The sequence below is a fragment of the Macrobrachium nipponense genome, chromosome 20 (genome assembly GCF_015104395.2).
Source record: "Macrobrachium nipponense isolate FS-2020 chromosome 20, ASM1510439v2, whole genome shotgun sequence".
Taxonomy (NCBI): domain Eukaryota; kingdom Metazoa; phylum Arthropoda; class Malacostraca; order Decapoda; family Palaemonidae; genus Macrobrachium; species Macrobrachium nipponense.
This window is the reverse complement of record NC_061089.1, coordinates 21,558,494-21,571,508: the sequence shown is the minus strand read 5'-3', so window position 1 is coordinate 21,571,508 and position 13,015 is coordinate 21,558,494. Positions and strand designations below refer to the sequence as shown.

Here is a 13,015-nt window from a genome sequence, read left to right as displayed (position 1 = left end):
GCGACCAAAACTCCTTCATCCTCCATTGCAGAGATCAAAGGTGTAGCCTCCCTTGTGGTACCAGCTTCTCCAAGAAAGTTAAAATTCCCAGTACTACTTGCCACTGTCTTGCTAGCTGTGTTTGTTTTTCCAGAAAGGCATTCACCACTTGTTTGCATTTCTCTACCCTCTGGTCTGATGGGAACACTTTGGCTTTTACTGTGTCTATAATCATACCCAGATACACCAGCCATTGACTTGGATTCAACTTCGACTTCTCCTGATTTATCACAATGCCTAGACTGTGACAAAGCTGCAGAAGGGTCACCCTGTCCTAAAGTAATTTTTCTCTGGACTTTGCTATTACCAGCCAGTCGTCTAGGTATCTTATTAGCCTGATCCCATGAGCATGCGCCCATGTCGACACGAGAGTGAATACTTTTGTAAATACTTGCGGAGACGTTGTCAACCCAAAGCACAGGAACTCTGAATTGGAAAACTTTCTCTGCAAGACTGAAGCAGAGAAATTTCCTGGAAGACTGATGGACTGGGATCTGAAAGTATGCGTCCTTCAAGTCTATTGTCAGCATAAAGTCCTTGACCCTGACCACTTGTAGAACTGTCTTTGGGGTCTTCATCCTGAATCTGGTTTTTCTTATAAACAGATTCAATGTTGACAGATCAATCATTACTGTCCTCCAATCCCAGTTGGCTTTGGGGACAAGGAAAATGCGGCTGTAAAACCCCTTTGATGGAATCGATACTTGTTCCACAGTCCCTTTTTTTCCATCATTTTCTTCACTTCCACTTGCAGAATAAAAGCCTTCTGAGGTTCCTGAGCATAAGCGAGATGCGGTAATGGTGGTTCTGTCAGGGGTGGGGTTACTTCAATCGGAATCAAATAACCGACTTCTGAGAACATCCACCACCAACTGCTCTGCTCCAAATTCCTGCCACACCTTCCAGTGATTCGGCAGGCAATCCCCCACTGGTGTGGCTGAGTGATGAGAGGTGCCCATCCTATTGTCTTGAACCTCTCCCTCTTCCCCTAATACCCCTTCCTCTGTTTTTCTGTTGTGAAAGGGCCGATGAGCTAACTTCTTTGGGGAAGAGGGTCTTGTTGCTCTATTAGAGATGTCAGTCTCACTGGCTTCTTACGAGGTACGTATTTACTGATGCCTTACCTTAATAGGATTAGCTTGACTTCCAGATGTTTTCCTAACTGCCTGCTGTACTAATCTGTCGTTAGTGTCCATCCTTCTTCTATCTATAGCCTCTTCCAGTATGCCCTATGGCAATAGCAATTGAGACTCTAGAATATCCCCATTCCTCATTCCTAACAGGGAATCCAAATCAACAGTGTGGCTTAATCTAGCCAATGCTGCATCTCTCCTCATCAACAGGATATTTGCCCAAACACTGTCACTTAAATTTGTCAAGTACGCAATTGCTTTGGAACCTGATTGTAGCAATCTGATAAACATTGACTCATCCACTACTTTTCTCATTACTTCTGAGGATGCAATTTTTGCCACTGCTGTTGACCAAAGGTCTAACCAAGAAACAGTCTGAAAGACAGAAGAAGCTGTTGCTTCCAAAGTAGCAGCCTCCTGACAAGTCATCGAAGGGCATTCCATCTTAACTTGATCCAAGGTTAATCCAGGTCTTAACCTTACCACATCTGGGTTAATTTGTCTAGATAGCAAAGGAACCATTGGTGTCATATAATATTTCCTATGTTTCATCATTCTGAGGGAAATAAACTTAAACGATCTATTCAATCTTAAGGAATTATCCCTTCCAGCAATCCGTGCATTTACGTGTTGTAAAACTGACTCCGCATGACTTGGGCAAGATAATTCATACGACACCTTCGTATCCTTTATCAATCCAAACACCATGTCAATCCCCGCCAGAAGCATACTGGCAGGTGTGTCTGTGCTCCTGAAAGGTTATTGAATTGACAAATCAAATCAATCACCTCTGCATACGAAGCCAGAAACTCCTGATTTTCTCCATTCTCCCGTTGGAACGCCCGGTAGGCCTAACGCCAACCACGTTCCTTCCATTTTCTGTGCATCGGGAGCTGACACCTAGAACAAAGATGGCGATGCTCCCCCTCTCCCTGCCGGGAATGACTGAGCGTAATTATGCATAAAATTACCCAAAAGCCCTCCTGGCATTTCCAATAACAAATCGCTAGAAGAAACTGAAGGAGTATGGTGACAAAACATATGGAGCAGTCTGGTTTATTGCCGATACAAAAGAAGCCAACAACGCTTGTTCATCCAAAGATGGTGTTGTCTCCTTTCTTTTGTACTGGCCCTTCCCATGAAACTTCATCCACTGTTCCACCAACCAACCACAACAAACTGAACAAGGATTAGTAATAGCACATACGTTTTCTCTGCACCTACTACACACTGGATGTGGAGCTGTAAACACTGAAGTTAAAAATCTTGAACAAAGAAAACTACTCACTCCAAGGGATTTCCTTTGTCTCTTCTGAGAATCCAAAGAAATATCCGTTGGTGAAGCAAAATTCGCCATCTCACAACGTACACACACCTATCAGATCACACCCACACTGAGAACACCCAGAGAAAGAAAAAATAAAAAGGGGAAAAAAAACTCGGCCAAACGAAAAACCGGCTTTAAAACAGATAGAAAGTAATCATGTCCTATCTTAAAGGCGGTAGGAAAGTAACTGTCAGGTCACGGGAAGCCAAGGGCATTCTGGGTACTACATACCCTGTGACCTGGTACAGATGCCAATAGTCCCTGGATCTCAAGTTTATTTTTAATTCTACCGGTTTCCAGCTTGGCGCTAGTATTATCCTAATGTTAAGACCGAAGGTTTGTTTCGTATATGAAAAAACATTCCTTTCAATGAGGAAAAAACCTATTATAAATGGTATTCCCACTTGTTTCTTTTATCTCTCAAGAGTGTAATTAAGAAAATACTTTTATCTCTCAAGAAGTGTAAATAAGAAAATAGATCTAACCTTTGAAATTTATCACTCTTTGGCACTTGCAACAAAAATGTAGGTATATAGTTTACGTAGAGAATATACATTTACCAATTTACCTTCAACTTTACTTAAAATTACATAACTTCTAAAACATGCTCTTGAGAAATGAGAATAAAAAAATTTAAGTTTAAAAATAAAAATTACATTTGTATGATTCAAGTTTTATATATATGTACATACTTACCAAGTAATTACATAGGTATAGTTTCCTCTTGCACAGCAGCTTGAATTCAAGAATTAGCAAGTAACACTGCAGTTTAATGCAGGTGACTGGTCCCGCTGACCAACAGGACCAAGAACTAGTACTTAGCAAACCTCATTCTGTCTATGCCATACGTTCATCAGAGGGGAGGAGGAAGGGCTCTGATCATGTAATTACGTACTTGGTAAGTATATATGTAAAACTATTCTATTATAAAATTGTCATCTTTACATAAGTAACTTGGCAAGTAATTACATAGCTGACTCCTACACTGACAGGAGGTGGGATACATGGACATATTCTACAACAAAACATTAAGTCATATAATGAATTTGAAAAAGAAAGTTGCTAGCATTAAATACAATGCTTGTATTCCCTTGTTAGTTAAGAGAGCCTGCAGTAGCAAACTGTCTCTACTTAAGTGGGAACTTTGCAGCGAAGGAGCTGTCCGATGGCTAGCAAAGTATTATGGGAACTTTGCAGTGAAGGATTAACCTGATGGCTAGCAAAGCATCCAAAAGTGCCTTGCCCTAGGAGGAGCAGTACCAAAATAAACACAACCAGATCGGACTGTCACCTGCACTGAAATAAAAGACCAAAACCCATCCACTGATAGTGACGGGTGCTCAAGATACATTGTAACCCCTGGCTCTCATAACTCTCGGAACCTTACTATGTGAATAGATAGTAGGAAAAAATTCAATGCTTCCTTCCACAATGCCATCTCAGTTACTAAAAATTATCACAAGATACTGAAAGAATCTAAAACTGTTTTTAACTTCCTTCGAAAAAGTGAGAATAGAGATAGATTGTAGAATGGACATCAGGGGCATACTGTGCTTGAAAGCTAATGAAATAGAAGCTGTTCTGACATTCTTAGCTTTCATTAAAATGGGAAAAATGCTTTCTAAATCTGAGTCTCAGAAAAGGTTGATTGTGGACTGGACATCAGGGGCATTACAGTGCATACATGAAAGCTAATGAGGTAGAAGTTGTTCTGATGTATTTAGCTTTCACTGAAAAGTAGACCGAGGGCTCTCCTAAATTTAAGAGTGGTCTCAGAAAACAAGTCCAATCAAAAGAAAGGACCATATGTTCTTGGACGGAGGGCAAAAGGGAACCTTGCCAGGACACTTAAGGTTATGAATGTTCCCGTGCTTTCAATCTTACTTGGGTATTATCAGAAAACTCCAACAGAATAGCAAACTTCTTCACTTCCCTACAGCCAAGGATGAGGGAAGAGATGGTGCCAGAAGCTGGTGCCAGGCTGTAGGCAGGGCCATCTGAGTTGGCTGCCAGACAACTAATCGGTCAGGCACTGGTGGGCGCTCCTACGAGCTTGGGGTAGAGCTGGCGCCAGGCGAGATGGAGGCAAGGCGAAGTCAAAGTTTGGGCTGGTGGGAGCTCCTGGGAGCCCAGCGCACTGACCCCAGCTGTCAAGACAGTCTTCTCTTCCATTAACTTCTTGAGAGTGAGAAAGGATCTAGGTCATGGAAGGGTCCTCGTTCTCAAGTAAAAATTCCCAGGGTAAATAAAAACATATTACTGAGTCAGTCATAACTCAATACCCCATTTGCAATTCTCACATGTCTCTTGTAGCACCTCTGAAACACCAACCCCCCTTCCTGATAAACAACTGGACAGCTCAAAGGCCTGTCTGCTGAAGAGCATACCACCCTTGATGGTGTCTCTAGAAGTGAGGTTGATCAAAAAAAAAAAAAAAAAAAAAAAAAAAAAAAAAAAAAAAAAAAAAAAAAAAAAAAAAAAAAAAAAAAAAAAAGAGAGGTAGAATTCTGAGTCTCCACCAATCAATCGTAGCAATCCGGTAACCATAAAACAGAATTCAGAAACAGGGCTACGAGAAACATCATAACGTTCTGACAAGTTTGAAAAAGTCCTCCCGTTCCTTGACCGTTTCGAGCAGTGGAAGAGCATATAAATCCAGGTTGGAACGATCTTGCAGTATGGTGCCTGTTACTCATGCTAGAAGGTTCCTTTAACCCTTAATGAACTGATATACTCATGAGTGGTAATAACAGGTTTTGGGTGGTTGACGGATTTACTCATGGTAACAATATTGCTTCTATAGCCCCTAAATTCACTAACAGCAACTTTTAGACTGGTTCAGATAAAATGGGCACCCCAAGACACAGTTAGTAGTGTACTTGACTTCAAGGAGAGATGTACTGCCTGCTGAGTTGGCGGCGCGCCAGTTTTAAAATTGTTCTTGGCGGCCCTTTCGCAACCTGAATTATTTTTGTACACAACCAAAAAATCTTCGGATTTGCTTTCGTGACCTGAATTTTTCGTACTTAGGGACTTTTGTATGTAGAGGTTCCAATGTATATACATTACTTTTTATACACTAATGTACATATGCATAAAGAAGCTCATTTCAATTCAATTTTATTCATGGTGAAGACAAAGATAGAGCATTGGAAAAGGAGTAAAAATACAATACTGCAGTTCACAAAAATTAATTCAATCACATAAATCAAAATCTTACCTGCTCAAATATGACAGTTATAAGCTCCTTCATTAAAAAGGCATCTTGAACCTGCCAACTAAATATTGTCGTCAATTGACGGGCAACCTGTTCAAACCTGCAAAAAAATAAAATAAAATAAAGAAAAAAAAATAGAAAAAATGTCACAGTTCTTGTTACTTACATATATATATCAAAACATCAGAATTAAGATAATGGATTATAAAACCATCTTCAGTTTACTATATGGAAATGGGCCAGTCTTGGCATTCACACAACACAAATGAATGGAGTGATACAATGTAATACTTAATGTGAATAAAAATTAATGGCCCTTTAGCCAGTCCCAAGCCTAAACAATGGGAAAAGATACATTTGTTACTAAATGAATTTAGAGTTTCTATGCAGAGTAATTACCAGAAGTTGGATTGCTAGGTAGGAAGAGGCAAACGAAACACGAAAGTATGATGCAGCAAGTAGTGCAGTAAGTAACTGTGAATGAGTGCTTGGTCTCTTCATGCATCTAGCAAATACTGAATGTTTATCCAGTAAGATGATATCTTTATATGGAAATAAGGTTTTGTATATACTTACCCAGTAATTATATAGCTATTAGTTTCCATGGATAGCAGCCTAATTCAAATTTCACAGGTAGCGCTTCGGTTGCTCAGTGTGTAGGTACTAGGTATACAGTGCCGTCCCCCAACGGCAATACTAGGAACAACTTAGCAAAGCACTTCATTCTGTTTCATGCATTATGTCCATCAGAGGGGAGGCGGGTGGACTCCGATCATATAATTACTGGGTAGTATATACAAAACCTTATTTATTATAAAAATATAATTTTTCCTTTCACTGAAAGGAGGTGGGATCATGGACATATTATACTCCAAAGCATTACATCATATAACGAATTTGAAATAGAAAAGTTGCTAGCATAGATGAAAAAACATTGCCTGTCATTCCAATCAGTTAAAGAGAGCTATGTAGAAGAACACTGCCTCTGGTTGGCGCTCATCTTAACTTGTAGTGGCGTGGCGGTAGAGCCAAGGGTCGCCTCCTACTTAGGGGAAACTTTGCAGCGAGGAGAATGCTCCTATGGCTAGCAAAGTATGATAGGTGCCCACCCTTGCCCTGGGTGCAGCACCAAAATAAAACAACCAGAAAACACTGACACCTACACTGAAATAAAGTCACGACCCATCCACTGAGTGGTGGGTGCTCCAAGTACACTGTACCCCCTGGCTCTCCAAACTCAGCACCTTACTGAAAAGTGAAGAGATAATGGCAGTCCCCGGTTATTGTCGGACTCGGTTATCGGCGGTCTGGTTTTATGGCGCTTGTCTAGTGCAATAAAATCGGCGATTTATGGGGCCAGAACGGACCAAGTACCAGTTATCGGCGCAGTAAGGGTTCTCGTGACGCACCATACGGGCGCTTACAGTGCCAATAACTGGTTATCGGCACCATAAGCTCCACTATGGTGCCATAAATTGCCAAATTTCAGTTAATGGCGGTTTTCGCTTATCGGCACACCCCCAAGAACAGAACCCCTGCCAATAAACGGGGACTGCCTGTAATAAAAGAACATCCTACGCTTCCTTCCAAAATGCCATGCCAGTTACTAAAATGGTCACAAGGTGGTGGAAAAATTTGACACATTATAAACCTATATAAAACATATAAGTGAAGATCGCTCATGCTTCCAGTAGTTCGATGGCAGAATGGGCATAAAGAGCAAATAACTCCTAAAAACTAAGGAAGTAGAGGTTGTTCCTACATCCTTAGCTTTGCTTCAAAGTAGACCAAAAACCCAACAACAATGAGTGTGTTTTAAACATGAAGTCCATATAAACTAGAAGACAACACGTTTAGACAGAGGAAGAGAGATGTTCTGGGAGGAACTCCTCTCTTCACACTGGAAGTAGGGCTTTCAGGCTGTCTTCCAACGTCACTCCAATTCGGCATGAACAACTAATAATTGAACACTTTACGAATCAGAAAAAGTATATGGAAGACAAAAAACCAATGTGTTTGTCCAAGAAATCATTCTGAATCATCACAGTGGCCTACGGATCAATTGCAACAAAGCAGACTTAGGACCTCTGTTGTACCATGGGGTAAATACAAAGATGATAATATAGATGATTCTAAAGAGACCTATCTCTGTCCGACGATACTCACAATGACAAATGTGGAGTACAAAATAGGAACCATAAGCAAGAATCCAAAGCCAACCAGAGACCTAAGTCTGTCATGGCCGGGCAGAGATCTGAATAACAAATACAGAAACACTCGGTGAGACGGCAGTCACTGCTCCTCACGTGACTCCGCAGGTTGAGTTGCCTGGTAGCACATTCCACCTTGGAATGCATTCATCTTGAGAGCCATGAGTGCACGACAGATACCCTAAAGCAACTGCACAATAACTACAACAAGAGGGAAAGAAGCACCCTTGTTCAGTGATAATTCCAATTCTGTGTTGTTGCCAAAACATCACCAAAATCAAAATTGGCAACTCTTGGGAGGCCCAGAAGGATCTCCTGAGTTTCAGGAAATTAAGAGAAGGTACTACATTCATCTCGTTCATACACCAGAAGAATTAACTTACAGGCATGTGCCTATTATTTGCACTGTACAACTGATAACAGACGCATGTCGCGAGAATATAAAAGTAAATATTCGTAGGCTCCTGTCGACCAAGCGTCAGTTTATTCTTCTTCACTTTGAAGAGAAAAAGAATAAAAAGAACTGGAAGAGAGTGAAGGTGAAGCTATCCCAAAGGAAAGCTTCTACAGCAATAACAAGACACCGATGATGACTAGTTCATACCGTACTGGTTGTTCACGGACTGGAAAGATCCTAAGATCGAACCAAGAACATAGGCTCTTGTATCCAAACTCTGGGGAGAGTAATCCATAGACTTCCTCTTATTCAGGATGACTGTTCTTCTCCGCTCTTCTCTGAACTAGCAAGAGCAGGTGATAATGCATGCAATCATCAACTTGCGGTGATGATAGCAGTCCAAAGACTTAGGAGAACATATTTGCCTAAGCGAAAAATACGCTTCCTGAAAGGAGAGCAGAGGTTTTCACCCACCAATTGGAGCATTCTCTTCCTACAACTGGTTCGATAGCGGGAATGCGAGAGAGAATAGAGTAGCGTTGACTGCGCCAAAAAAAAGGCGATAACTTGCTCCTTCTCGTTAGCATCTGTCTTCGTGATCGAAATTTTCTTCCTTGACTCTCGGGATGTCCTGTTCAAGTGGTGGCTAACGAAAGATCATCTAATGTCCACAAAGATGAACAAGAAGACTGAGTTGTCGGGCATCCAATAGGAAGTGCAAGACTACCAACAGCTGGTGCCAGGTGAGGCATGGAAAACACAGAACAAGGTGAAGATAGGAAGTGGACACCTCAGATGGCGCAGATGCATAGCGCCTGGACAGGGAACTGGTGCTCGACATAATACGCCCAATATAAGAAAGATTCAAGCGGTTAGGCGCTAATACCTGATGCTCATCATGAGAATCAGTACTATTCTCATGAGTGTCTAGGATAAAAGTATTGAGAGGGCTCATATATACCAACGCAGGAGCAGAGTTCTATTCCACTTCTTCTGCAATCAACAAGTCGGTATCTCCACCTGTAGGTGCATGTGATGGCGAGCGAATCGACACACTGGCTGCAAATGCCTGGGAGAGGACTGGCTATTGGAAGTAAAAGGTCGCTTACGATGCTTCCAACGTCTAGGCGCTAGCACAGGGCGTTCAGTATTAATACTAATTAAGTAAAATAAGTAACCTTTCTTTAATTCTATGACTACTGATAACCAGTTAGACCAAGGGGGAAAAAACTCCCACTGAACTCCCTTCAGTCGAATCAGCTGAGTCGTGCCGAGTCGTGAGTCAAAAATCAACATAGGTGGATCAGCTGAGTCGTGAGTCAAACATCGACTGTGAATCAAATCAGTCAGGCCTCGAATTAAAATCAACTGAGTCGGACCAGGTGAGTAGCAAGTCAAACATCGACTTCAAGTTGAATCAGCAGAGTCTGGAAATGAAAATAGACTAAGAGTCGGATCAGCCGAGTCGTGAGTTGAATCAGCTGAGTCGCAAGTCAAACATACACTGTGAGAAGTCGGACAAGCAGAAATGCAAGGGTGTCAGACTGAAGAATACCTCTTCAGAGGTTGAGACTAAAAAATCACGCCACCGACACGATCTATTAGGTGACAAACATCTGGAATAGGACAAAAACTGTCACTAATACATCTTTCAAGCGGCATTCGGTAGAAACCTAAACGCTCACGATAGGTTTGACCGAGGGGGAAAATCCCTCGTCACTACACTTCATCAAGACACCTTTTCAATGGCTGTCTGCCGATACCTGGGAAAAGCTACAGGTTTGAACGAAGGAGCAACTACCAGGGGCAACCCCCTTGGACTCCCTTTGACTACCAGTATGTCCTCTCCTAGGCTGTTCTTGGCCGAGAGAAGGAGCCGGATAGTGACTAAGTCTAGGAGATCGGAAGGGCCAGATAGTCATCTCCTCTGACACATCCAGAAAGACGCCTTTCAGGCAGCTGTCTGTCGATGCCTGGGACTGACGACAGGTTCGACTGAGGTAGCGACTACCTGTATGTAACCCCCAACCTCCCTTGGACCTCTGGTATGTCTTCTCCCAGGTGCGGGGGAGAGGGACAGAGACCTTCGTCTAGGAGAATTGAGGGGTAAGTAGCCGCCTCCTCCACAGCACAACACTTCATTGTTACATTGATAATTCATGATAATCGAAATAAAATGCTGGCAAAGGCATGGGAAGAAAGTGATGGAGCCAGGAGCAGGAGCAAATGACAAAGATAGGAGTAATAGGAGAGAACTGGCATCAAGTTTGGGAGGCGAAGAAGTCGGTAGGCGGCAGACAGGAGGCGAGAGGCAAAACGCCGGCGCCTCTGTTAATCTCGGTTACTGATTACTTTCATGAAAATAGTCAATCTGGCAACTAGGCCTGAAACATTCATAATATATGAACCCATCACCATTTCATATACTCAGGCATCCATTTAAAAATAACTTAAATTTATGCATAACTCCAAAATATTAATAATACTAATTAATATTCCTATATCAACAAGTTGTTTTCACATTAAAGTATCAAAGTATATCGAACTCTAGTAATGTAAATACACTGCTTTTGTTCTCCAAATAGTGATAAATGAATAAAACAAATACCATTTACAAATATAAGAAATAGCATTTCATGTATTCAGATATATGTATAATTAAATAACATAACCTTCTAAAAAATATACTATACGTACGTATACATATATTTTTATATCACCAAGAGTTTTCATATTAAAAGTCTCAAAGCAAATTTGACTCTAATATAAAAGAATATTTACGAATAACTGATTACAAAAAAAATAAATCATTATAAGAATTATCACGAATGAAAGTAATCGCAATCAGTAACGATTACGTGCCCCACTAATTGACTTGAGTGGCCTGTGCAGGGCTCCAGTCCGCCAAGCGAGCTGGAGGCTATTGGCTAAGATGTGAAATGTTCACAATTGCACAACGCCAGGAAAATACCCCAGTACGCCAAGGCTATGTAAGCCTTCTCTCCCAAAGCCCCTGTAGCCAAACATTTAACATCATTCCCTCCTTACTACTTTCAACCTCCACACTTTCAGTCTCTGCAAAGGAATGGGATTAGTGTCGCAAGCACCACAAACAAAACAGTGTTGGCCTAAAAAAAATGTCTTAACAATCACAAATTACTTTAAGGTAACTATATTTACTGGCGGTTTGCGACTATAATAGACTATGGCTGGTAAAGAAAATCCCAAACACAAGGCATAACCTAACGGAATGGTGCAATCTTCACGAATTACTTTCATAAATGTAATTGTTAACCAGCGACTTGGACATAGCCTGATCCCGGTAAGAAAATTATAAATGCAAAGGTTATAAGATACAAGAATGGAATACCATTTGAGAATTATTTTAAGGTAATTATTTACAGGTGTCTTCCTAATGGCCTATGGCCGGTAAACAAAACCTAAACACAAAAGCTTGGCCTAAGAAATGATGTTAAATCATGATTACTTAAGGCAATTATTAACTGACGACTTGCACATAGCATAAGCCTGGTAAGTACAACACAATATACAGAAGTATTAGGCTTAATTAAATGGTGTTACATTCAAGAACTATTTCCAGAAAATATAAATATCCGACTTGATGATAATCTGAATTAAACAAACAAAGGACAAGACTCATCCTGCTTGAAGGCTAAGAATGCGTTCCGGTGGTTGTGTAACACTACCGAAATCCAGTGATATAACCAGAAAATAAGAACAAGCTGCTGTAAGCAATTGATGTTTAGTCAAGAGTGGCAAGAAACAGAATGAAGTGCTTTGCCAAGTTGTTCCTAGTACATATTGCCGTTGGGGGACAGCACTGTATACCTAGTACCTACACAATGAGCAATCGAAGCGCTACACGCAAAATTTGAATTAGGCTACCACCTACGGAAACTAATAACTATATAATTACTGAGTAAGTCTCATATACAAAAATTTTTTTTGCATGAACATATCACTTGCCTGACCTACATAGGAAGAAAATAGACACATAAATAAAACACTCAATCTCAAATTTTATATGAATCTTTTGAACGTTTTAGTAACTCCAGCTTGAAGTTCTAGGGATATTTAAAAAAAAAAAACTACCCAATTACTTGTCAAAGATATAATGAACACAGTTAATAAGTAACTACAAGGAAATCACATGCAAAGCCATATCTTACTTGTTTGGTTTCATGGTAAGTTGTACAACGAGGTTATTAACTTGTAACACAACTGGGTGGCACATGTACTGTATCTGTGGTTGTGGTACGACAGGATTTGATACCTGAAAAGGATAACACTTCAATTAAGCAAGGGTAAAGTCAGTTGAACTAATACAACTGAATAAGTGTGCAAGACATATAAAGTATATCTGGCTATGCATCCTATGTACAATCCCTAAGACTCAAATTTTAGCCAGTGTGATTTTTGCTCCAAAAGATTAACATTATTTCAATTGACTAAAATTTTACAGCCCTGCATAACAATCTCCAATTACCACAACTTTGAAAGAAAAATGTCAAGATAGAAAGCTAAAAAAGAAATGTTAATTGCAAACATTCTCTGCAGGACTTTACAACACACATCACATCAGATATGCCAAATATACCATCAATGAGTGTTAGTGGCCATGGTAAGGATACCATACAGCATTGTAGAGCTGGTATATTATGAGCCATTTCT

At 40.7% G+C, this 13,015-nt stretch overlaps 1 protein-coding gene across 2 annotated transcripts in view; it reads right to left on the bottom strand.

Moving 5' to 3' along the window:
* Positions 1-13,015, bottom strand: part of LOC135223047 (polyadenylate-binding protein-interacting protein 1-like) — a 122,419-nt gene that overhangs the window by 47,587 nt on the left and 61,817 nt on the right. For both annotated transcript variants that reach the window (XM_064261558.1, XM_064261563.1), the window contains exons 3-4: positions 12,514-12,617; positions 5,720-5,816 (exon numbers count right to left, since the gene is read on the bottom strand). In XM_064261558.1, the coding sequence (XP_064117628.1) occupies positions 5,720-5,816; positions 12,514-12,617 (201 nt within the window). The remainder of the gene's footprint in view (positions 1-5,719; positions 5,817-12,513; positions 12,618-13,015) is intronic.